Source organism: Panthera onca, chromosome A3, assembly GCF_046562875.1.
Source record: "Panthera onca isolate mPanOnc1 chromosome A3, mPanOnc1 haplotype 2, whole genome shotgun sequence".
NCBI classification, from domain to species: Eukaryota; Metazoa; Chordata; class Mammalia; order Carnivora; family Felidae; genus Panthera; species Panthera onca.
This window is the reverse complement of record NC_138341.1, coordinates 88,310,055-88,336,999: the sequence shown is the minus strand read 5'-3', so window position 1 is coordinate 88,336,999 and position 26,945 is coordinate 88,310,055. Positions and strand designations below refer to the sequence as shown.

Below are 26,945 nucleotides of genomic sequence, written 5' to 3'. Positions count from 1 at the left end.
GCATAAATTCCTGTCAGATCTAAGAACAAAACAAAGTAAGAAATGCAGTTTAACAAAGAGCTTGGTGAATAATTTCACTGAAAAAAATGACAAGTGGTGGTGAGGAGTAAATGTCATGAGGTTTGAGCCTTGCCTATTTTACACTTTACTGTATAGTCCAGACAAGAGTACTTTGAAAGGTACACTGAATTACAAGCAACCTAACACATCAATTTTTATTTAACACTTTTTTTGTGGATAATTGTATCCACTATACTGCTTATTATCCTATGACTTCAGGCTACTATACATTAAAACAAAAATAACAAAATTTGACAACAGTAAAGTTATGAATTCCAACACAACATGAAGGTAATTTCCAAAAGTTTTATATGTGTTTCCATTGAGTGGTGAATGCTGTAAACCAGTGTAAGCATGAGAGAGGAAAGAATGCTATTCTGCATAACTAAAGGTATTTGAAAAAAAAAAAATGCTCTTCTGAACTAGATAAATCACGTAAGTATATATCTTCAGTAAAATTCATTTACAAATCAAATCAAGTATCTTGTTTAAGAACAATTTAGGTGATACTATAATCATATATGTAAAAGACATTATAAGAATGAGAAAATAATATGCCAATAAACTCTAAACAATCAAGAAATGTATTATCTTCTGCAAATGATACCAATATGGACTAAAAATAGAAAAACCATGGAAAAAAGATGGGAGACCCCACCAATTATAAATTTATCACAATAAATTAGCACAACCCTTATATTCAAATCTGATTAAGGAAAATGGAAAAATAGAAAACTATAAAATCACCCCCTTAAAAAATACAGATGCACAAATCTTAAAATATTAAACAAACCAAACCTAAAAGTATAATTAAAAGAACAATGCACCAAAATCAAGGTAATTCCAAAACTGGAAAAGTGGATCTACATTTCAGAATGGGGAAGACTATCAACAGAATTTATACTGATTAAGAAAAAATTCTTAACGGTTATATTAATAAATGTCTAAAGTAATAGTAAAATATAGAGCCTTTCCTATTAAAACATTAAACAAACTGGAGGGTGTAGAAGAGGGAAGAAATGTCCATCTTAGTTACAATACTGTGGCAAAGAACTAGTTCTTTCAGTTGTGCTTGATTCTATAACATGACAATTAAAATCTCTCCTCCTGATCTTACCTTTAGAACCAAAAGCAAAATCCCCAGAATTACTGGAAGCCAAGTCTGCAAATGACAGCCCTGTGGTACTTCCAAATCCAAATGAAACTGTTTTGCTTTCCACTGGCAAAAGGAAAAGAATAATTTAATATTTCACTTAATATATACTGAATATCAAAGCTTTTCCCAGAACCCAGAGAGAATGGGGATAGACATTCTATACTCCCAAGAGGGTCGGGTGTGGGGTGTGCAACATTTGTCTTCTGGTTATTTCTCTAAAAAAGAGTTACAGGGGCACCTCGGTGGCTCAGTCAGTTAAGCATCTGACTTCAGCTCAGGTCATGATCTTGAGGTCTGTGAGTTCGAGCCCAGCATCAGGCTCTGTGCTGACAGCTCAGAGCCTGGAGCCTGTTTCAGATTCTGTGTCTCCCTCTCTCTCTGACCCTCCCTCATTCATGCTGTCTCTCCCTGTCTCAAAAATAAATGTTAAAAAAAAAAAAATTTTTTTTTTTAATTTTAAAAAGTTACAAAATACACCCAATTCTGAACTATTTCAGTATTATTAAGTTTACAGGTACTATTCTCATTGAACGCTACACCAAAAGCATGACAAAAATCTTTTTAAAAAAGCAAGACGTAGATCTATATAAGCTAGATAATAGAACCATACAGTTTCTTCTTTATAGTCTTCTGTAATCTAAAACTAATATTCATTCACACGTGGGGTTTTAGGAATGATCTGCATGAAGAATGTTTGTGTTCTCTATGCTAAATAATAAGCTCACAACAGGGCGCCTGGGTGGCTCAGTCGGTTAAGCGTCCAGCTTCAACTCAGGTCACGATCTCACGGTCCGTGAGTTCGAGCCCCGCGTCGGGCTCTGGGCTGATGGCTCAGAGCCTGGAGCCTGCTTCCGATTCTGTGTCTCCCTCTCTCTCTGCCCCTCCCCCGTTCATGCTCTGTCTCTGTCTTGAAAATAAATAAACGTTAAAAAAAAAAATTAAAAAAAAAATAATAAGCTCACAAAAAATGCAGGTCTTATTTATTTTTGGTCACCAGGAGTTTGGGGATCTTAATTCTGACAATGTGCAGCTACATGATCTCTTGAAGTCCTAAGCCTTACTTTCATCATCTGAAAACATGACATTTTAGGTCTGATCAAAATGAATGAAATCTTGCCATTTGTAATGATGTGTATGGAGCTAGGGTGTATTATACAAAGCAAAATAAGTCAATGAGAGAAACACAAATACCATATGATTTCACTCATATGTGGTTAAAGAAACAAAACAGATGATCATAGGGGAAGGGGAAAAACAAAGAGACAGAGAAAGGAAGGTAAACCATAAGAGACTCTTTACTACAGGGAACTGAGTGTTGATGGAGGGGATGTGGGCAGGGGATGAGCTAAATGGGTGAAGGGTACTAAGGAGGGCACTTGCAATGAGCACTGGGTATTATATGTTAAGTGATAAATCACTAAATTCTACTCCTGGAATCAACATTACACTATAGGTTAGCCGACTAGAATTTAAATAAAAATTTGAAACAAAACAAAAAAAATAGAAAGAAAGAAACGATTTTAGGTCTGAAGTTACTTCCTCTTCTAGAATATGAAGACTCTCAGGTGTCTATAAATGTAGTAATTGTACATTATTTAAGACTATTTCTGAAATACATTAGGTAAAACAGATAAGCAATTATAAAAGAATAGAATTTTAAAAGATTCCCCTCTTCTAAAATCAATGGAAATAAAAAAACGAGGAAAGCATATCAAACATGAGTAACTATAACTGATTAATATAATGTAACAGGTAGAGCAAAATACATTTAAGTATCATAAAAACTTAACAACCCTACTGTACTATCTACAATTACTTCATACATAAATTTTAATATACTTCAGTGATAATATAATTCAAACAATATTCAAATGAAATGATTATCACAAAGAAAATTTCGATGTAAGCAAACTACTGTCATTTATTTTCAGGTAGATAGGTCAGAGTCACAATGCTTCATATTCCTTAATAACTACAACCCTAACAATAAAAATACATGTTTATTATCTTTGTTGGCAAGGCAGTATGATTTTCTGGTTATTATCAGGAATATCTCATGCACCTTTGTACATCTCCAAACTTGTTTTAAGGGAAAAGAGTTTTTAGGACTGACATTTAAAAGCCTATTTTCTCAAACATACAGATGCACCTTATGCAATGCATGCCCTAGAAGGTTTTTGTAAACATTTTATCAAATTTTACCTTGGCTTGTAGAATCTGCATCGTTTTCCTTTCTAGTAGACAAATCTACAGGTTTGTCCACAGTTCCAGAAGAAATTGGTGGTGAACTAATAGATTTGGTAATAAAATCAGGTTCTTCAGATTTACATAAAAATGGTACAGTCACTTTAGTCCCACCAGTATACACACTGTCTGCCAGGCTACTTATTTCCTCATTCTGGGATTTCTGCAAAGAGGAAGTAACAAATAACAATGCCATTAAATACTGACTGACAAAAAGAATCACACACCCTATTTTTTTTTTACGTTTTTATTTGTTTATTTTGAAAGAGAGTGAGAGAGTGTGCATGCATGAGCAGGGGAGGGGTAGAGAGAGAGAGGAAGAGAGAGAATCCCAAGCAAGCTCCCTGCTCAGCATATAGCCCCACACAGGGCTCAATCCCCTGACTGTGAGATCATGACCTAAGCCACTATCAAGAGTCAGACCCGTAACTGACTGTGCCAACCAGGCACACCCATGCCCTGTTTTGAAAGAAACTGAGGACTTGGGAGTTCTGGATAAAATAGAGTAATAAGCACACTTCACGTTATCTCTCCCATTCCACACTCCATCTTATCTTTCCCAATACCTATGACTGAACTGGACTGAAACAGATAAAGTATAAAAAGTCTCTGAAAGGTGGATGAAAACAGGAGGATTAAGAACCTCAAGACATTAGGGATAATTCAGTGGTGAGAATCATGTGGGGTGTTTCCTGCTCCATAAACCTATATTCCAGCCTGGATGCTAGAGAAGCCCAAAAACTGAAGCTGCCAATGACGGAGATGGAAAATCGTCCCAAGAGAAGCCAGCTCTCCCTGGCCAGGAGGTGGGGGATATTATGAAATGATCCATGTGTTGAACAATCAGAAAAAAAATCTTAAAGAAGCTCTTATAACAATGCTCCAAGATATAAGGACAAATACTCTTAAAACAAATGAAAAGATAAGAAATTCTCAGCAGGAAAAAAAAAAAAAAAAAAAAAAAAAAAAGAAGAAGGCATAAAGGACCAAGTGGGAATTTTACAACTGAAAAATACAGTAACAGAAAACTCACATGGAACATTTACCAAGAAAGACCCATTCTGGCCCAGAAAACACACCTCCACAAATTCAAAAGAACAGAAGTCATACAAAGTATATTCTCAGTCCACAATGGAATTAAACTAGAAATCATTACCAGAAATACAGTTGAAAAAAATCCCAAATATTTAAGATATTTGGGATTTCCCAGCATACTTTTAAATAATATATGTGTCCAGAGGTCTCTAGGCAAATTAAAAATATTTTTAACTAAATAAATATGAAGGGGAGCCTGGGTGGCTCAGTTAGTTGAGCATCTGACTTCAGCTCAGGTCATGACCTCACGGTTCGGGAGTTCGAGCCCTGTGTTGACAGCTCAGAGCCCGGAGCCTGCTTCAGATTCTGTATCTCCCGCTCTCTCTGCCCATCCTCCACTGATGCTCTATCTCTGTCTCTGTCTCTCTCTCAAAAATAAATAAAAACATTAATAAAACATAAAAAAATAAGTTAAACAATAAATATGAAACTACAACTTATCAAAACTCTTAGAACACAACAAAAACAAGGAAGGGAAACTTTAAAGTACTGAAGGCATATAATAAAATCTAAAATCAATAAATTTCCACCTTAAGACTAGAAAAAGAAAAGCAATATAAACCTAAACAAAGGTGAAGAAATAATGAAAAGTAGAGCAGAAATCAGTAGAACAGGAAATTAACAGGAAAAAAATGAACAAAATCAAACAAAATTGACCTTTTTGAAACAGTCAATAAAAATCAACAAACTTCTAAGCAGGCTAACCAAGAAAACAAGAAAGAAGATTCAAATTATTTATTTATTTTTTTTAATTTTTTTTTTTTTTTAACGTTTATTTATTTTTGAGACAGAGAGAGACAGAGCGTGAACAGGGGAGGGGCAGAGAGAGAGGGAGACACAGAATCTGAAACAGGCTCCAGGCTCTGAGCTGTCAGCACAGAGCTCAACACGGGGCTCGAACTCACGGACCGCGAGATCATGACCTGAGCCGAAGTCAGACGCTTAACCGACTGAGCCACCCAGGTGCCCCAAGATTCAAATTATTAATACTAGAAATGAAACAAGAGCCATCACTACTCACTTCTAATTCATGAATATTAAAAGGGTAATAAATTTTAATGAATTTCATGAACAGTGTTATGCCCACAAATTTAAGAACTCAGATGAAATGGACCAATTCCTTGAAAGACAAAACCGACCAAAACTCACACAAGAGTTTTGTCTATTGTAAGTAATACTGCTATGATAGCCTAAAACATTTGATACATAGAATGATTTATCTTTTCCTTGTGTTTTGGTACATTAAAAAATAAGGATTTTTTTCATTCGTAGTAATTTTTTTTTTATTTTTATTTTTTTAACGTTTATTTATTTTTGAGACAGAGAGAGACAGAGCATGAACGGGGGAGGGTCAGAGAGAGGGGGAGACACAGAATCCGAAACAGGCTCCAGGCTCTGAGCTGTCAGCACAGAGCCTGACGCGGGGCTCAAACTCACGGACCGCGAGATCATGACCTGAGCTGAAGTCAGCCGCTTAACCGAATGAGCCACCCAGGCGCCCCCATAGTAATTTTTTTATAGAAGTAAAATTCACTTTTTGTTGTGTGTATATGTGTGTGTCTGTTTTCTAGGAGTTCTTTTACATGTTTGAATTCTTGTAATTCTCACCAGAAACAGGCTATGGAACAATTCCAACACCCACCCCCCAAAATTTCCTTCATATTGTCCCTTTGTATTCAAAACCTCTTCTGCCTATATCTTTGGGCAATTGCTGTTGTGTTTTCTGTTTCTATATTTTTGCCTTTTCCAGACTAACATATGAATGGAATCCTACAGTATGTAATCTTTGATACTGGCCTTGAATAGGCCTATTAACTATTAAAGAAATAGATAACCTTGAATAGGCCTATTATCTATTAAAGAAAATGTACTATTAATTAATATCCTTCCAAGTCAAATGGTTTCAGTAGTGAGTTCTATCAAACATTTAAGAAAGAAATAATAGCAATTCCTACAATGTCTTCCAGAAAACAGAAGCAGAGGGGGACACTTTCTAAAAAAGTACATTAAGCAAAAATTGATAGGAGAAACAGACAAATCTACAATTATGCCTAGCAACAGTCCTCTAAATAATTAAAATGTTAGTCTTATATATGAGACCTGGACACCACAGTATCAACTAGTTTGAGCTAATTAACATTTATAGAACACTCTATGCCAAAAGAGCAGACTATACATTCTTTTCAAGTGCACAACAATCACCAAGACAGCCTTCATTAGGCTTCTAAGAACTAAAATCACTCAAATTATGTTCATAGACAATAATGGAATTAAACTAGAAATCAATAACAGAACGATATTTGGAAAATCACCAAGTATTTGGAAGGAACATACTATCTAACGCATTTATAAAAAAGAGTATCTCAAGGAAAATAAATATTTTAACGGAATGAAAGTAAAAATATCACATAGCAACACTTGTTGGATGAAGCTGAACAGTTCCTAGAAAGAACCTTACAGCATTAAATATTTATAGAAATGAAAAATGGTCTTAAATCAGTCATTTAAAGCTTCCATTTTAAGGAAACTAGAAAAAGCAAAATAAACTGGAAATGACCTTCAATGGATCAATGAACAAACTGTGGTACATCTACACAATGGACTACTACTTAGTGGTAGACAGGAACAAACTATTACTACACACAATAACTTGGGACAAATCTCAAGGGCATTATGCTGAGTGAAAAAGGCCAGCATCAAAAATTACATACTGTAGGATTCCATTCATATGTTAGTCTGGAAAAGGCAAAAATATAGAAACAGAAAACACAACAGCAATTGCCCAAAGATATGGGCAGAAAAGGTTATGAATACAAAGGGACAATATGAAGGAAATTTTGGGGGGTGTTGGAATTGTTCCATATCCTGCCTCTGGTGAGAACTACAAGAATTCAAACATATAAAAGAACTCCTAGAAAACAGACACACACATATACACACAACAAAAAGTGAATTTTACTTCTATAAAAAAATTACTACAAATGAAAAAAATCCTTATTTTTTAATGTACCAAAACACAAGGAAAAGATAAATCATTCTATGTGTCAAATGTTTTAGGCTATCATAGCAGTATTATTCATAACAGACAAAAAGTAAAGTAAAAACAACCTAAATGATCAACAGATGAATGGATAAATGAAATGTAATATATTCAATACAACAGAGTATTACTCAGCCATAAAAATTAATAAAATGCAGATATACACTACAATGTAGCTATACCTTGAAAACATTAAATGAAAGAAGCCAGACACAAAAGGCCACAAATTATCATGACTTATTTATACAAAATGTCCAAAAAATAGGCAAACCTATAGAGACAGAAAGTCCATCAGGGGTAGTGGTTTCTTGAGATGGAGGAGCTCGGGCAAAATGGGGAAGGGTGGTGACTGTTAGAGGTTAGAGGTTTTCTTCTTGGGGTGGTGAAACTGTTCAAAATCACTGTGGTAACGGTTGCATAACCATGTGAATATACTAAAAACTACTGAACTGTACGCTCTAAAATGGATGGGGTGCACAATATGTGAATTATATCACAATAAACGTTACCCCAAATAAGTAGCCTAGAATTGCTTGGGTGAGAGGAATTGTTTTAATTCAGCTGCTAATGCCTTACAGTCCTTGAATGGAAAACTCCACACAGACAAGTCAGATTACTTCTGTTTTGTTCAATACTGTATACCCAATCGTCAGCACAGTGCTAGCTCAACGGTAAACATTTACAGAGTACACATAACCATTTTATGCAAGGGATGCATATCTAAGATGAATTAGACTGTCACAGTAGGAACAATGCATTCTGAGAGAGTATAAATTTACATCCATTATAGCATATCTTAGCTTTAATGGTTTTTGGTTTTCTATTTCATATCTGTATCAAAGGGTGCTTGCTCTCCTGAAATTTTATAATTTATTGTGCCATTTTTTCCAACCTTTATAAAGGTTTATCACATTTAACTTTAGTACCCAAAGTATTTTTGAACAGCCAGTAGTACTGCTATTTAATGAACATTGTGATAGTTATAGGATTATTTTATTAAGTTATGACAATAATGAATGCTTTAAAATAACACAAGTCACCTCAAATAAGATATTTCAACTCCTTTAAAAGCATGTTTCACAAAATACTGACAAAAGACACCAAATTCTTGTGTACCAGCTAAAGTGGCACCACAAGGTGGAAAATAAGAATAAATGATGTATAACTCAGTGTGTCCATCAGTGCTGATATTATTTTTCAGTTTAATTTTTCTTTTTTTTAGTTTATTTACTTATTTTTGAGAGAGAGAAAGTATGAGTGGGGTCAGGGGGCGAGAGAGAGGGAAAGAGAGAGAATTCCAAGCAGGCTCTACACTGGTAGCACAGAGCTGATGCGGGGCTTGAACCCACGAACCGTAAGATCATGATCTGAGCCAAAATCGGATGCTTAACTGACTGAGCCACCCAGGCGCCCCTTAAATTTTAAAATACATTTTAAATCAATTAACTTTAAGTTTTGCACACAAGAGGCCATATTTAAATCATACTGTTTAAATTTGCATAATCTAAATTTATATTAATATGACTACTGCATTTGTTGAATAAATACGTGATAAAGCCTCTAGCAGCTAGTAATTAGAGTAACAGCTATTAAATATTGTGTATGCCCAGTAAGTCCAGGGAAACTGTTGAGTGATTTGAAATACACCTTAAATGGAACACTTAGTAAGGCCACTTCAGATTTCCACAAATAAATCTATCTGGTTGTAAATGAGAACATGATTAGCATTACATCAGCTGATGGCCATTAATTGTATGTGTACTGATAGATTAAACCTACACATCCTAGGTGGTCAGCTAGACTGCTCAGAGTCAATGAAGAGCAATAAATTTTTTACAGACTAAGACCATGTGTTACAACACATCTCTCTCTAGCCATATATCCTTTAAATAAACCACCACATTCATAACTAATTCCAGAACTCTACTTCATTTTAATCATCTAAGAATAAAAACAAACCATCAAAAAACAGTGTTACTTGAGGGGGAAAGGAACATTCTGAATAGATGTCAATATTAGATTATGAACAAATTAACTAGACACAGATCTTGTCTTCTAGTTTCTGTGGAATACAAATTAAGATACCAAGGTGTTGATACCTATTAAAATTATCACTACTTTTAAGCTAAGAAAGTAAACAAATCAAGGGGCACCGGGGTGGCTCAGCTGATTAAGCCTCCGACTTCAGCTCAGGTCATGATCTCACCGTTTGTGGGTTCAAGCCCCACATCGGGCTCTATTGACAGCTCAGAGCCTGAAGCCTGCTTTGGATTCTGTGTCCCCCTCCCTCTCTACCCCTCCCCCACTTGTGCTATCTGTCTCTTCTCTCTCTCAAAAATAAATACATGTTAAAAAAATTTTTTAAAAAGAAAGTAATCAAATCATGAAATTTACAAAGCAAGGTATAGGCCACCTTGCTAAGTCTCAAATGCCATTGAAACTAAGTCTCAAATGCCACTTCCTATCCACTCTGCCCACCACAAAATTAACTAACTTGCATGAAAAATTAACTACTTAATATCATTCTTGGTATTATGATAAACATTCTTAAGAATATCTGCACAGTCCATCTCTCCCATCCCTGCAAAAATCCAACATATACACAGGAGAGAACCTTTAAGTCCTCTCTGTAGAACAACATTCCTCCTTCTCTGGCCAAAGCTGATTGGTAAATGCCTAATCCATTTGCTATCCACAACACATTATTACCATTTGGTAAGAATATTCTAATCTACTGCATCAACAATGGCAACTCAACCAGAAGGAAAACAATGGAGATGCTCTTACTTGAGAGTCCTGAACTTTTTGTAACTCTGATTGAAAGTCTTCCCCATTTCCATTGTCCTCATCAGTATCACTGCAGACTCCACAAAAAAATGTAGGTGGAAGCTTTAATGTATCTGCTTTTGCCTTCTCTTCAACTGTTGGTTTCTTTTCCCAAACAATAACACATTCTTTTTCATTATCTGAAAATCCCACACAACACAAGCAAAAGAAAGTTAGAAGTCCAACTACTCTCCAAGAATTGTCCTCCATATAATCTACAGATTACAGACCCAGATAGCAATACCTATGAATGCTAATGGAGAACAAGGATCACCAGGAAAACAATTATTTTACACTTCATATTATTTTCAAATATTTTAAATTGCCACAGGCATATCACATAAGTAAATCTGATAATCATAAAAATGATCAGATTAGAAGATGCCTTTTCTTTTTATGTTTACTCATTTTTGAGAGAGAGAGCATGAGCGGGAGAGGGGCAGACAAAGAGGAGGACAGGGGATCCGAAGTGGGCTCTGCACTGATAGAGGTGAGCCAGATACAGGGCTTGAACTCACAAACCATGAGATCATGACTTGGGCTGAAGTTGAAGTTGGACGTTTGACTGACTGAGGCACCCAGGCACCCTGAAGATTCCTTTTAAACAGAAGATTTTTAAAAAACATTTTAACTAGTAATTTTAATTTAACATACCTGCTAGCTTTTCTTCTAATGGTCTACATTTTTCTGAGTCATCCAGATATAGTTTTCCATTAAGTTTCTTGACAGCTGTTTCAAAATCTTCATCTTAAAGTATAATTGATTTTATTAAACAAAAAGAATTTCTAGTAAGTTTTAGGAATTTTCCCAGCCATAAATCTAGAAATTATCCTCCAATTTCATACTTTCCCTCACCCCCCACATTGAAAGAGCACCCAGTTTTGCCAATTCTATATTCCTAATGCCTCTCCTGTCATCACAGAAATTTCATTCAGGCTCTCCTCTGAGCTGCTTTACTATCATTTTGGCTCATCTTCCTATCTCCATGTCCTACAACCCGATCCTCTATCTCACTAACTCAACTGATCCTGCTGAAACTCTTTCTGAACATGCAAACTCCCCTGCTGAAAAACTCTACTGTGGCTCACAAAGTTTTCCATAATCAGACCCCTATCTGCCTCATCACTCTCTCATCCCTCTAAGTCTATAGGGAAATTAGGATTCTTTTCAATTCTCTCAAAATACCTGCTCTGCTCATAGTAGTCGTCCAAAACATCCTTACTTAAAAAATGCATTGAATGTATTTCATTCAATCATTATTGAATGACTGTTTCAATCATTACATCCATTGACTATTTACACACACACTGAGGATAAACATCTACCTATAAGGACAGGAGTTATGGGCTCTAAGAGGCAGGCTTAAACAATTTAAACATTACTAAAATTAGCACAGACAGAATGCTCTTAAAATAACAAAAGATTTACCATCCTCTTCTTCTTCACTAATATAATCTGGTTTATTCTTATAGCAGAAGAAAGTTGGAGGAAGTTTAAGTTTGCTTGCAAGAGCTTTTTGTTCAGGGGTCGGGGTTAACTCATATACAATGAGAACATCATCATCTGAGGGAGAATCTTCAGGCTTTTCCTTCTCTTTTGCTATAAAACAGGTCAAAAAAAATTATAAAGACCAGGAGTTAAGTAGGTATTAACATCAATATTCTAACTGAAAATAAAACCACGCCACTTATCTTTAGGTTAAACACATAAACTTTGATGTGGACAGAGCTCTGTAGAGAATTAGAAGCCTGATTTAACATTCCATCAAAAATCTTTAGTGAATATAGAATCCATTAAAACCAAAAAAAACTACTTTTACTTACTGATCGTTGAAAAAAAAATTGCTATTACTGGCTATAATTTTAAAAGGTATTTAAATAATGCTGCCATAACCGTATTTGGCATATAAACAATAGCTGAGCAAAATATCCATGCATTTTCAACAACGGAAAAAACTTACGTAAATCATGAGCAAGGATTAGTATAAATATGAAATTAATGCAAAAGCTAACCATGATTAGTTACTACAGGAAAAGTTAACAATTGCCAAGGATGGCAGGTGTTCAGAGTTACATCCAGTTTTGTGTATTTCCAAGCATGATAATAGATAAAACCAAATTAAAACAGTTATCCTAGGGGTAACACTATAAGAAACTAACACAAATTTTTATAGCTGAAAAAAAGGAAGAATAAAGGGATTCTTCATACAATATACTCTGGTCTATAAAGAAGAGTATTTAGCAAAAGGAATGGGTAAAGCAAATCATGAAGCATGCTATGTACCAACTGGTGCTGTCTGATATGGTAGCCTAGCCACACGTGGCTATTAAACACTTGAAATGTGGCCATTCCAAACTGAGTTGTGCTCCAAGTAGAACAATACACACTGGATTTTAAAGACTTAGCACAAAAAAAAAAAAAAAAAAAAATCTTTTTTTTTTATGATTAGAACTTGAAATGGTATTTCAGATATAGTCTAACTGTATAGATTGTTAAAATAAATTTCATCTCTTTTTTTGCACCTGTTTCTTCTTATTCTATTTTTTAATGTGGATATTAGAAAATTCTAAATTATATACACAGATCATATTTGACCTGATCTAGAGAATTAGAGCCCTATTACAATGTTAAACTTGCCTTTTACTCTCTTTAATTAGAAAAACATAGTATGACTAATGTAGGATACAGATTCTTACTCCAATTCTGTTATTAAGTGGTAAAGACAATTTGAGCATTTCAGACAGCCCACTGTGCCTCAGTTTCCTCATGTCTGAACTCTCCATCTCTAAGATCCTTTGGGACTATGACATTCTTGGACTTGAAACAGAATAAAGCTTTCTGTCCTGCAGTAGTATACTGGCAAATTTGCTCGAGTCAAGGATTAACCTAGGTCCCACAGACTGTGCATGCAAATATATGTCATTTATAGGAAAAAGTCCACACTCTTCAATAATTTCTCAAAGAATACATCCTCAAGAAAAGCTTAAGGGCTGCTTTAGCCAGTAATGTGATTGGTATACTTAAAAATTGAGGGGCGCCTGGGTGGCTCAATCGATTAAGCACCCAACTCTCGATTTCAGCTCAGGTCATGATCTCATGGTTCATGAGTTCAAGCCCCATATCGGGCTCTGCGCTGACAGCATGGAGCCTGCTTCTCTCTCCCAGCTTCTTTCTCGGCCCCTCTGCCACTCGTGAGCGTGCATTCTCTCTCAAAAAAATAAACATTAAGGAGCACCTGGGTGGCTCAGTTGGTTAAACATCTGACTTCAGACTAGGTCATGACATCGCCATTCCCAAGTTCAAGCCCCACACTGGGCTCTGTGCTGACAGCTCAGAGCCTGGAGCCTGTTTCAGATTCTTTGTCTCCCTCTCTTTCTCTGCCCCTCCCCCACTCATGCTCTGTCTCGCTCTCTCTCTCTAAAAAATAAAATAAACATATAAATAAACAAACAAACATTAATAAAAAAAGAGGGGCACCTGGGTGGCTCAGTAGGTTGAGTACGTGACTCTTGATTTAGGCTCAGGTCATGATTTCAGTTCATGAAATCAAGCCCCACACTGGGATCTACACTGACAGTGTGGAGCCTGCTTGGGATTCTCTCTCCCCCCTCTCTCTGCTCCTCCCTCACTCATGCTCTCCTTCCCTCTCTCCCTCTCTCTCTCTCTCTCAAAATAAATAAATAAACTTAAAAAAAAAAATTAAAGGCCCCCCAAAATCAAGGACTGTCACTTTACCATTGAACATATTTGGGTTACTCAAGATATGTTATTAGATACTTATAATGGGTTTTCAATTCCCTAACCTTGCTCTTGAAGGTCTTCAACAGATCCCCCACTTCCTATTATTCCACTCTAATACCAACACTTTTATAACATACTAGCATTTAATGGTGGCTATTAAAAATGAAGTCTACTTTCAAATATGATATTTTTCTAAACCCTGTGTAAAAGGATAGCCTTAAAAGGAAACTCTGTTCCATGTGTATACATGCTGCCATCACATGTTTGGATACTGGAAACATTACTTACTGGCTAAAGATAAATGTTAGAGAAAACACAGGTCTTCATTAAGCACAGCTGAAAATGACAGAATAATGAAGTACAAAGCAGTGAAAGGTAAAGACCGTATGGATCTACCTCAAAATAATGCTTTGCAATAGTGAGAAAACATGACATCCAAGTACATTAAAAAACAAAAAACAAAAAACAGCATTAAAGGGTGTTACACACCCCTAGTCAAAAAGTATTTGTTTAAACACACATTCTTTAACATGCACACTGTGTGTTAAATACTTAATTTCATACAGCCAGTTACTATGCTAAGGACTACCAGCTGCTTAAAAAAACAAAAAACAAAAAAAACAACTGATGTCATCTCATACCGAGAATGCTAGCTCTATACCTTTGTTCTCAGGCTGTGAGGAAGGGATGCTGGTCCAAAAAGCCATTGGATTAGATTTAAAAAGGCTAAAATTAAATCCTAGAAAATAAAGAGTATTTCATTTTTGAACATTTTGAGAATCAAAGTCAATGTGATTTTAAAATATAAAAAGCCAGAATACCTCAATTTATACCAATTTGGCTGTGTTACATATTTATTTATCCTGGTAATTTCTTTACTCTTTTAATACTAGCAGCAAGGCTTCCTTACATAACTTATAAACATCTCAGTACCATGGTTTTTGAGTGACAAGAGAATAATATGTTGAAGAATGGACACTTAAAAAAATCAGACTCGAGGTAATACTCATGATTCAAGTACATGAGTCACTAAACTTTGGTACTGTATTAGGTTCTTGTTCTCTGCACTAAGCATGATATAAGTATCTTCCAGTTACTCAGATCTCCTAAATAACTTACACACACACACACACACACACACACACACACACACACACACACACACACTTTCTATTGCTGTTTAAACACAGGGAAACAGATTTAGGGAGAAAAAAAATCTGCACCAATATTTTTTCACTATTCACAAAGCTATTATAACCCAACTTTTACTAAGACGTTAGTATCCTACCAAAAAGTATATGCATCAAGCAAAATATTTACAAATTAATGGAAAAAAATTCTGTTTATACCAAAGACAAAGCGCTTACCCTTTTCTGGTGTTTTAAATGTGTAATTAGTTGAGGACTCTTCTTTTGGAAAAGCAGCAAAGAGATTTTTGACTTTGCCATCTGAAGACTGTTTGCTATCTGAATTCTTCGTCTCTTCGCAATTAGGTTCCACTTTTCTTTCAGATTCACTCTGGACTACTGAACTGGCATCACTACTGTTATTTTTCAAAGGTGCGTTAAAACTAAATCCAAACAAAGACCCAGTGGCTGAACTGTTGCCAAATGCAAATGGTTTTGATTTTTCGCTACTAAAAATACTTTTAACAGACTCCGAACCAAATACAAACTTTGGAGGAGAAACTACTGCTTTTGTTGTTGTTTCAGATGTGCTAGATGCTTCTCCAACTTCTGAAGTTGCATCTGCTGTGTCATCACCCTGAATTAAATCTGTCCTCTCTCTTGTGGTCTCTTCTAATACAGCTACAGCAATTTTGCCACATGGTGACTCTCTGGGAGTGGCTGAACGAGAAACATGAGGGGTTATCAAAGAATCTTTTTCTTGGGCTATTTTTGCTTCATCAAATATTTTCTTAAATGAATCTGCAACATCCTGTAGTTTAAAACGGACAGCTAAATGTTCTACTTTTCTTTCTCCATCTGCAAAATCACAGGCAGTCCACACCCACACTCGTTCTGTCCCTTTCATATTTTGCAAAGTCATGTCTGGAGTTATTCTGTGATTGGCACAAAGTTTTAATACCTGGTCCCTTCTCATCACTATGCGAACTTGCTTATTATCATAATTCTGTAAAATCTTTATATCACCAATGCCTCTTTCTTTCCACTGACCAACATCTTTATCATACCTATAGAGTTTTGCTCTGTGACTAAAAACAACTTGTTCATTTTCCTCACCACTGGACACTTCCACTAGATCAGGTAAAGGTACGACAGGTTCAAAGTACTGTCCATCTCTCTCTTCTTCTTGAGTAACATCAGATTCTTCATCAGTGCCAACTGAGGTTCCACTCTGATTCATCTTGGCAGGAGATTTAGATGGACTCAAAGCAGATTTAAAACTGAAGTTAAATCCTGTTGTTGACTCACCAAAGCGGAAGAGATTTTTCCTCACAGGGCTACTTGCCAATGGAGAAGCATGTACTGAACTACTACTCACACTATCATCCAAAGCATCTTCCCTTAAATCATAGTTGTCCCACTCCAGTGTGGGCCCCGTGTTTTCGGGGTTTGGCTTGTTAGTTGTATCAGAGGCAGTGGCAGCACCACCCTCAGAGCTCTCATTCTCTCCATCAGTGACTTTTGTTTGATCATTTGTCAAAAAAGTTTTGAAATCTTTTAATCCACTCTTCATTTCTTCCGCTCTCTGGATTAACTTGGCAGCTCTGCCAGTGTCTACAAGTTTATGAGGAGTTTGAAGTGGTATATCTAATAGAAGTCGCTGGCATTCCTCAAATTTCTGCTTGAATTCTTCAGCCAGCTCTGGTGTTTTAAATTTTGCTGCCAGCTGCTCTAGTTTGGCATCACCATCAGAAAAATCGCTCGCTAACCACATCCATGCTCTATCAGACCCAGAGAGAGGCTTCAGGTTCATTGTAGTTGTTATCCAATGGTTGGCACATACTTTCAGTACCTGCTCTCTTCGCATTAGCATTCGCAGCTTGCCATTGACTTCATTCTTGAGAATTTTTAGGTTCCCCAGACCCCTTTCTTTCCACTGACTTATCTCAGCATCAAATCTAAATAATTTTACCCGCTGTGAATAAAGAACTTTTTCATCTTCTTCTCCTGTTACAAGTTCCACTTTTTCAGGCATCTGAACCACTGGTTCAAAATGGATGTCATCACTGTCCTCAGTTCTATAGGCATCATCATCTTTCTCAAGGTCAGCAGAAGTGTCAGCTTTATCAGCCATTTTACTGCTTTGTGATGAGAATAATTTTTCTCCCGCACCTGAAAATCCCTTGAAATTAGGATCTTTTTTGCCAAACTGAAATCCTTCTCCTGAAGTTGATTTTGCAAGATCTGCAAAGGTAAATGTGCTACCAGTTTGACCAAAAATCACACTATTACCATTCTTCTGATTACTGATATCCTGAGCCTGAACACCAGTGTCATTTTCAAGGGGCTTTTCATTCTTCTTCTCTTGATTTCCAGGCTCCTGAATGCCAAATTTAAACCCATCAGCAGACACAGGGACAGAAAAACTAAATCCTTCTTTTGTTGACTTAGGATCTGTATTAGAAGAACCCTGAAATGTAAATGAAGGTGTACTTTCTTGATCTACATGCCCAAATTTAAATCCTTGTTCTGTAGTACCAAATTTAAAAGCTTTTTCTGAAAAATTACTTTTAAATCCTGTTCCAACCTGACTTCCAGAAGAATCATTTAACTTAGTCTTTGAGCCCAATGTGAAGGCTGAAGGAGCTTCTGCAATATGTTTATGAGTTGGTTTAGAGGAATTACAAGCCACACATTTCAAGGAAGAACTCTCATTTTGCACAGAGCAAACACTACAATCCCACTGTCCTTCCTTCTTGGTGAACATTCCTTCAAATCCACTCTTCGGAGCTTTGCTGGTCTCTGAAGTACTAAACTTAAAAGAGGCAGGTGCTGGAACAGCAGAGGTGGGTTGACTCAGTTTACCCGGATTCTGACAAGCAACACATACTGTAGCATTTGCTTCATTTCGTACTAAGCAGAAACTGCAATCCCACTGTCCTTCCTTCTTAGCAAACATGTCCTCAAATCCACTCTTCGGGGTTTTACTTGTCTCTGAAGTTCCAAACTTAAAAGAAGCAGATGCTGGAACAGAAGACGTAGGTAAACTCTGTTTTCTTGGATTCTGACAAGCAGTACACTTTGTAGAACTTCCTTCATTTTGTACAAAGCACACACTGCAATCCCACTGTCCTTCCTTCGTAGAAAAAGCAGACCTGAAATCACTGTTAACAGACTTTGAAAGATCTCCTTGGCCAAATTTAAAGGAAGCTTGCTGAACAAATGAAGATCCACTTTTGTTAGCAGACTTTGTATTCTGACATGCAATGCACCTAGATATAGTAGGTTCATTTCTTACTAAGCAAATGCTACAATCCCAGTGACCTTCTTTCTTTGGAGTCATCGGTGTAAATCTATCTGGAGTATTTTCTGGGCCAGTTGTAAGAGCAGAAACAGTTTCAACTAATGGCGGACCAAGGAAATCTTTCCTGTTTGGGTTTAGATTCTGGCATGACACACATTTCTTAGCAGTCGCAGCATTCTTTAATGAGCAGATATTACAATGCCACCAAGACCCTTCTTTCTTTGACATTTGAAATTCAAAATTCATGTTTCCAGCATCAGATTTGCAAATATCTTTGTTATCATGACTTGTGGGTTCTTTTGTAATTCTCAGAGTCTGATTTGTGGTTGAGGCTACATTTGCTCCTAAGGCTTTTAAAATGCTCTGGGCCTCTTCAAATTTGCACTTAAAAAGTGCTGCTTCCTCAGGAGTTTTGAATCTAATAGCAAGTTGTTCTGGCTTGGGCAATTCATCTGCATAATCAAGAGCATGCCACACAAAAGATCTGTCAGAGCCAGCATTTGGCGTCAGTTTCATATCTGGACTGATGTAATGATTTGCACAGATTTTCAGTACTTGCTCTCGTCTCATTAGAAGGCGAATTTTACCAGATGTTTTATGTCTTAGGATTTTTACATTGCCAATTCCACGTTCCTTCCATTCTTTGGATTCTGCATCAAAACGAAATAATTTTGCACGGTTGCAAAAGAATTCTTCTTCATCTTCCTCACCAGTTTTTACTTCAATCTTATCAGGAAGAGGTACCACAGGCTCAAAGTGAGGGCCGTCATCATCATCATCACCATGGGCACTTCCTCCATCTGTTTCATGACTCTTGTTGGCCAGCTCTGGCACAGGTGTTCCAAATACTGATTTCCCTGGACCGTGGAAAGTAAACATGTCATCACTTCGACGAAAACCAGAATTCTTTTGCTGATTTGGACCCATGTTTTCAGTAAATGAAATTCCAGGCACATTTTTACTTCCAAAATTGAATGTATTTCGAGGTCCAATGGTTTGACTAGCTTTTGGTCCACTGTAGCTGTCTCCTTGCAAAGGTTTATCTGAAGTTAGGAGACCTAAAAGACTTTCATTATTATTGTAAGCTGTAGAAGGGGGCTGTGTCACAACCTGGGGTGAAGAAAAGGTAAAGTCACCATCATTTGACTTGAAATTTGAGTTAAATTTAAAAGGAGTTGGCTGTGTTGTATGTGCGGGTGCTGTCAAAGATGGTCTTATTCCTTCACCTGGCACAGGCTGAACAAAATTAGTTTTTCCAAATTCTATAACCTTAGATTCTGCAGATCTTGAAGCATGAGCTGCAACTGGGGGTTTTGTGAAATAACCTGGTTCTGGCAAAGGTGGATTTGTGCTTGTTTGTTGAACATTGTAATTAAAGTAATCATCACCCCTGGGTGATAGAATTCCTGTTGCAGGAGACTCAAAACGCAACGGAGGACCATACATCTCTTGAGAGAACATACAAGCAGATGAGCTTTGGACTGGTGGTGTGTGCATCTGTTGGGAATAGGCATATATGTGTTGTTGAGGTGGAAGCCTATTCATGCCATAAACTGGACCCTAAAAGAAAAAAAAAGTTAAAATTTTTTGTAGGTTGTCTACAAAATTACAGATAACTAGATGCAAACCAATTCTCACAAACCACAGATATGAGCATTATAAGGTAAAAATATCATTAGGGTATGTAGCACATCATCAAGAGAAGACAACATTACTTACAAAGATACTTACAGTTATACTCCTTTCTTTAATAAAAACTGTCTTAACTAATGACAGAATCTTAAAAATCCAATTCTACAATAAATGCACAGAATAAATTTCTTCATTCCTAAATAATGTGTAAAATGATGTTAACAATAATGATGATGATGATGGAGACTAACATTTATCAAGTATTTACTAATGTGCCAACTGGGCACTGTTCTAAGCACTTAATATAGTATCTCATTTTAATATCCTCAAAAACCCTATGAATTAAGGGATTATTATCCTCATTTTACATATGAGGCAACTAATGCATAGAGAGATTTAAAAACTTGCCCAAGGTCACAAGCGAGCAGAAAGCCAAGGTCTAAATGCACCCAAGCCATCTGTCTTCAAAGCTTTATAATTCAACTATGGTTGTAATACTGGGTGTTAATTGACACCTACATAGCCACTTTAGGCCTGAAGTACTTACCACATAGTGGTTCAGCAAGGCCATTCTAGTCCTATTTCCGCCAAAACAAAATGATGAAGGACCCATCATCACCACCACCACCACCATCACCACTACCACTACCACCACCACCACCACCACCACCACCACCACCACCACCCCATTTAGAAAATATTGTAAATGTTCACACTCATTGTAACATAAAAATAAGATGAGTAGGAAGCATAAACTCTGTATCTGGAGAGAAATTTAAAATATCTGTATCTTATGGGACATATAAGTTTTAATGCTGAACTACTTCTTGAATTTCTTTGAAGGAAGCCTGAACAATTAAAAAGGAGATATTTATAAATGTATAAATTATTCCTTTGTTACCTTTGTGGGAGTAACATTAGCTGCTGGTCTGAGAAGATACTGGGAATTATATGCTGGTGACTGACTATAATATACTGAAGGGCCAGTAGTTGCAACTAAAAAAAAAAAAAAAAAAAAAAAGAAAAGAAAAGAAAGAAAACAGTTAAAAAAGTCTATACTATAGTTAAGACTACCTAGGCAAGAACTATAAATTACAAAAGCAATAGAAATCAAAGAAAGATTTAACTATAGATTTTTAAAAATTTCTATACATCAAAATATACCATAAAGAATACCAAATGACAAACTAGGAAAAACCCCTAAATATGACACATGAGGAATAAGAGAGCAGAACCACAGTGGTCAACAAGAACAAGCCCCTCACAACAAGCACCAAAAAAGGAGCCAAGAAGAAACTGTTTGATCCGTTTTCTAAGGAAGATTGGTATGATATGAAAGCACAGTCTACGTTCAACATCAGAAATATTGGGAACACACTAGTCACAGGAAGGATTTAAGGAACTAAAATATACATCTGATGGCCCCAGGGCCACATTTTTAAAGTGAGACTTAAAAATATGCAGAATGACAAGGCTGCATTTTATAAACTGAAGCTGAAAATGTTCCAGTCAAAAATCACCTGATAAATTCATGGAAAGAATCTCATAAGTAACACAAAATGTGTTCCTTTGCTTAAAAAAAAAAAAAAAAAAAAAAAAAAAAAAAAAAGGCACATCATGACTGACACTCATGCTCATGTCCAAACTATTTGCTCCACCTGTTTTGTATGAGTTTCATCAGGAAACCAACACCTAGAAGACATTCGTGTTCATGGAAACGCCACCACAATCATTTGTTTGATCTGTTTTATGAAAGTTTTATCAGAGAACAAAACCTAAAGACCATTTATGCCTTGACATGGAAGAAATGGAAACCGTGATCCAAGGGGTGCTAAACAACTGATTCTAGAAAGCCCTGAAAAAGACCTGAAAAAGACTAGCCAGTCTATTTATCTTCTCTTTATAGGGATTAGAACAGTAAAAATTGCTAAAGAAGCTCGTTTGAATTTGGAAAACTAATGGACTGCCTGGTAAAGATGGTTATTTTGGAAACACTCTGGGGGAGAAAAAAGAAACAGAACACAGAACAAGTTGATGGATATGACCCAAGAATCATAAAGTCTGAAATTTAACTAGTGACTTTATCAGTAACTAGTGACTCTTAATAGTGAACAAATAATTAAAGTTCTTATAAACCTACTAAAAATAATCTAGTAAAAAAAAAGCACCAAACAGATTAATTCAGGAAATACAAAAGATTATAAAGTGTTGAACATGCCCAGTATTAAAAAAATGAAAACTGATACCATTTTTGTTTTAAAAATTGGTGGTTTTTAGAAACTGGTAATAATTAACACTAAGCAAGAATGCAATGAGGTAGGCACTATCAGATATTGGTGATAACAGTATAAACTGGCATAGCTTTTCCAGAAGGCAATTTCCCAACACAAAAGTATTTTTTAAATACCCTAACAATCCTAAGAATGTGTTCACAGCATTATTTCTAACAGCAAACTGGAAATAATAAAGAAATAAAATTTGTAGTACTTCCACATGATGGGATACCTTGTATTCATTAACAGTATTTTCAAAAAATATTTAAGAAAAATGCTAAGAACTCTAATATTTAAAAAACAGATTACTCATCCACATATAAGACAATAATGATAAAAATATCACTAAAAATTCTTTATGTAAACAAAGAGAAAGAACCAGAAGGAAATGCTCCAAAATGTTAATAGCACTCTTTGTGGTACAGTTAGTTTTTAGTTTATTTACACAGTTCAGTACTTCATTTCCTATAAGCTTATTAATCACTGTTTTTTAATTATCTTATTTAAAAAGACAAGAACTATCTTGGTATATTTTTACTGTTATTAAGAAAAAATCTATAAACACAGGAACGGCAAATGGGGGACTTGAGCTCTCCACCTTATAGGGCCACAAAACTGCTTTGTGACCTTGTCAATGAGGTGTCTGGGGTCTCCATTTTTCTCAATTGTAAAATGAGGATGTGCTGCTTCTACACATTTCATAGGGTAATTGCAAGAATAAAATGAGACAATGTGAATGTTATGTTTAACAACCAGAAGACCTTTTATGTCTGTACATACAAGAAATGGAAATTGTGACTCAAAAGCTGCTAAATGATCAATTCCACACAGCACTCAAAAAGCCCTAGAAAAGGCTAGCCAGTTTACTTATCTTCTCTATGCAAGGCTCTATACAGTGCACAAGGTTTTTAAGTGAGCAGTGTTTGAACTCTTGACATCTCATGTATTTACCTATGACTTGTGACATTTAGTAAGTGTGACTTTACAAAGATTTCCTTCCTATTATTTTTCCTGCATTTAGAAGACGCTGTCACACGAGGACAGTGAGGCTGCCTTCAATATGGCCCTATGGACCATCACATAAATGTGCTCATCTAAACTGGAACACACTATTCTAAATCATCCCTGGTTAAAAAACAATGGGGGGGGGGGGTACTATTACCATTTCAGAATCTATCTCATTTAAAAAAAAAACAACATTTTTATCATTTCTGGTGGTCTGTGGGCAACATAATCATACTGGCGAGTGGCTTTAAAGTGAGACCACTGAAGTTTAAACTCTGGCTCTACCAATAACTAGCTGTACAATAATGGATAAATTGCCTAACCTTTCTAAACACACTTCCTCAACTATAAAAATAGGATTCATAATGGTAGCTACCATTCTGGTTACTATGATTAAATAAAATTACATGCCCAAAGCACTTTTGCACACAGACAACCCACAGGAACACCCTTGGTTCGTTGTTTACTAAATACTCTAAAGTAAATGCCTAATTTCCACACATATACAAACGCTCACATAATCATGTGAGGCAAAGTTTTATCTCCACATTTGAAACACACAAAACGGCTCAAGAGGTCAGTTCTAGAGACCACAACTTCAAATTGCAATATGGTCCAGTTCCACCTCCTTCCTTTGTATAACCAACCACTGTATTTCAAAATAAACAAGATTTCCTATGAATGTCATACATCTAAGTATATCATCAAAGTAATTCCTGAAGAGGTTTCAATTAGCCATCTCTTAATGCACAACAGCATCAGGTAACATTTCCCAATTATAAGAAATTGTTCTATCTCAGTCTCAGCTTCTCTGAGGTATGTATGGAGGGGTTCTCTCAGTCTTTATATACACAGGATCATAGAAAGCTTGTTTTGTTTCTACTTGGAGTTATGAAAAATCTCAGTAATACCATACACAGCTTAAGAAACATATAAGCAGACATATATAAACATGTATATAAACAAATGTATATAGACAAGGTGAGTTCACAAGTTATCTACGTAAAGGAGGGGGAAGTACAGTGATTTTACTAAAAACGAATTATCCAGTTGCCAACTAACCTGTTAGTGGAGCCCCATGAAAAGTCTGTGATCCCTGATATCCATCAGGCACTGAATCTGGTCCATAATTCTCTGTAGGCCAACGATGAGGGGACCCTGAGTTACTGCTATTTAGTTTCAACTCCTGCATTTCTTTCTGTTGGAAGAAAGAAAACAACCGTAAGCAATTTTATCATGCCAGAAACAGTGCTAGAGCAAACACATATTTTAAATGTAAATACTCAATGATGCTTTTTTAGAGTTTTTATATTCCAGTAAGATCTGAGTACCAGGTACTGATTTCAGAAAATGATCCTTAATTTGTTAAAACTTATTTGTTCCCATTCTTTCATTCCTTAGTACCATTACCTAATGCATTCGAGGTTAGAGTTAGCTATCACCTAAACAACTGATAACCTCCTAGATGGCCTCATCTCCATTTCCTTTCCACACTTACCTAAATTAATCTTTCTAAAGTTGAGTTCTAGCCAAGACACTTCCTTGTTCAAAAATACAAGTACCTATAAATTACACTTCTCTGATATTCTTGGTCCTCAGAAGTACTGTCCCAACCATCCTTCCACCGCCTCCTTTCCACAATGCTTTCCTCTCCAGTCCATCTGGGCTACTCAATGTTCCAAATTACCTCCCACCACTAGCTTTCCGCTTACGCACATCTGATGTAACAAAACAATACAACTCCTTCAAGGCTGATGCTCTAATGATCCACTAGGAAAGGGAAAACAACTGATATCTTCTCAGAATATATTATATACATATAATAATATAGACCAGGCACTGTACTTAAGTTCTCAATCCTTATACAAATAAGCAATATTAACTCACTTCTTAAAATGAGGGGGAGAAAAAAGACACAGAAAACAGCAGAATTCAAACCAGATTTTATTCCAAAAATGTTTTCATAATACCACCCTGCTGCCTAGACAAAACACCAGACACACTGCTTTCTAATAATAGCTATATAGCTGGTTATCAAACCGCTGTTTATAGACAACTAAATGACACCCTCCACAACCCCAAGCTACAAAATGTCCCTTTCAAAACAGGTACTTATCAAGAAACTATTTCCTTTTCCAAAGAAACTACAGTGGTATCAGTCAATAGGTCACTTTTTTTTTTTTTTTTTTTTTTTTAACGTTTATTTATTTTTGAGTGAGAGAGACCGCACACAAGCCAAGGAGGGGCAGAGAGAGAGGGAGACAAAGAATCCGAAGCAGGCTCCGGGCTCCACACCGTCAACACAGAGCCCGATGCGGGGCTTGAACTCATGAACTATGAGATCATGACCTATGTCCAAGTTGGACACTCAACTGACTGAGCCACCCAGGCACCCCAACAGACCACTTTTTTAAAAACAGTATCAAATATTTGTATATAGGCCCAGGTATCTGACCAGTTATAAGTGAGGTCACAGATCCAGCATGTCTGCTTTCTTCTTCTAAAAGTGTTTTCCAATAGATATTTCCCAAAGCTATATATACTGAGATCAAAAATATCTCAAACTTTCAAGTTAAATAAAATTTTCCCTATCCAACTATCTACCGTGTTTATTAGCCCAGATGCTGCACATCCAAAAATAAGAAACTGATAGAATTACCTGGAAAAATTTAGTAGTCTCTACTGGTATCTGGACTGTAGTTTTGAACATACAATTATACTATAATCATAATTTTTAAAATTCAAACAACTAGAAAATGTGCTAATAACTGGTTTCAACAATTCTCACTTTACAAATGAGAAGCCAAGCAAACAGAAAAGAACTGCTTGGGTCAAGAGCATTAATTAGTGGCAGAGTTACTACTAGAACCCAGCTTTTCAAAACATAGAGTAATGCTCTCCACTACACTGCCACAGAATACAATGCTGGGTGCCTGAAACCCATTTAAGGTAAGAAAAGACTGTACAGAATATCAAAATAGGCCATGATTATATAAAATTAGCATACAAAATCTTTGTGCAAATTCGAAATTTTGTTCCCTTCCAAACAGAATTTTTGCTAAGTCTCACACAGCACTGTAATAACTGAACACAGCACAGTCTCACATAGCACTGTAATAACTGAACACGTATCAGGATCTCTTTGCTGTAACTTTAAAAGTATGAGCAATTTAATTCTTGCCCAATGAGCATGAAACAACCTACTTATAGTTCCAATTCCAAAGAAGTAAATAAAGCTCCTCTGAGCCTTACAGTTAAGGTTACTCTCATACAGCTAAAATAAAATCATGAATAAATAAGCATTTCCTTACATAATTAAGTCCAATTCATTCGACAGGATTAAAAAGACAGACTTTCTGAAACTTAGACCAATACCTAGCTATAAAATATGACACACACAATCAGTCTGAGAAATGAACTAGACCAAAGTATAATTAGTTTT

The 26,945-nt window shown here is 36.1% G+C and overlaps 1 protein-coding gene across 1 annotated transcript in view; it reads right to left on the bottom strand.

The window, feature by feature from the left end:
* Nucleotides 1–3,501: 3,501 nt before the first annotated feature.
* The window catches only part of LOC132663708 (E3 SUMO-protein ligase RanBP2), a 72,720-nt gene continuing 49,276 nt past the window's right edge, over nucleotides 3,502–26,945 (bottom strand). The window contains exons 18-24 of the mRNA XM_060610235.3: nucleotides 24,566–24,701; nucleotides 21,127–21,221; nucleotides 15,530–20,153; nucleotides 14,824–14,901; nucleotides 11,850–12,020; nucleotides 11,076–11,168; nucleotides 3,502–3,623 (exon numbers count right to left, since the gene is read on the bottom strand). Of these exons, the coding sequence (XP_060466218.1) occupies nucleotides 3,610–3,623; nucleotides 11,076–11,168; nucleotides 11,850–12,020; nucleotides 14,824–14,901; nucleotides 15,530–20,153; nucleotides 21,127–21,221; nucleotides 24,566–24,701 (5,211 nt within the window). The 3' untranslated portion in view covers nucleotides 3,502–3,609. The remainder of the gene's footprint in view (nucleotides 3,624–11,075; nucleotides 11,169–11,849; nucleotides 12,021–14,823; nucleotides 14,902–15,529; nucleotides 20,154–21,126; nucleotides 21,222–24,565; nucleotides 24,702–26,945) is intronic.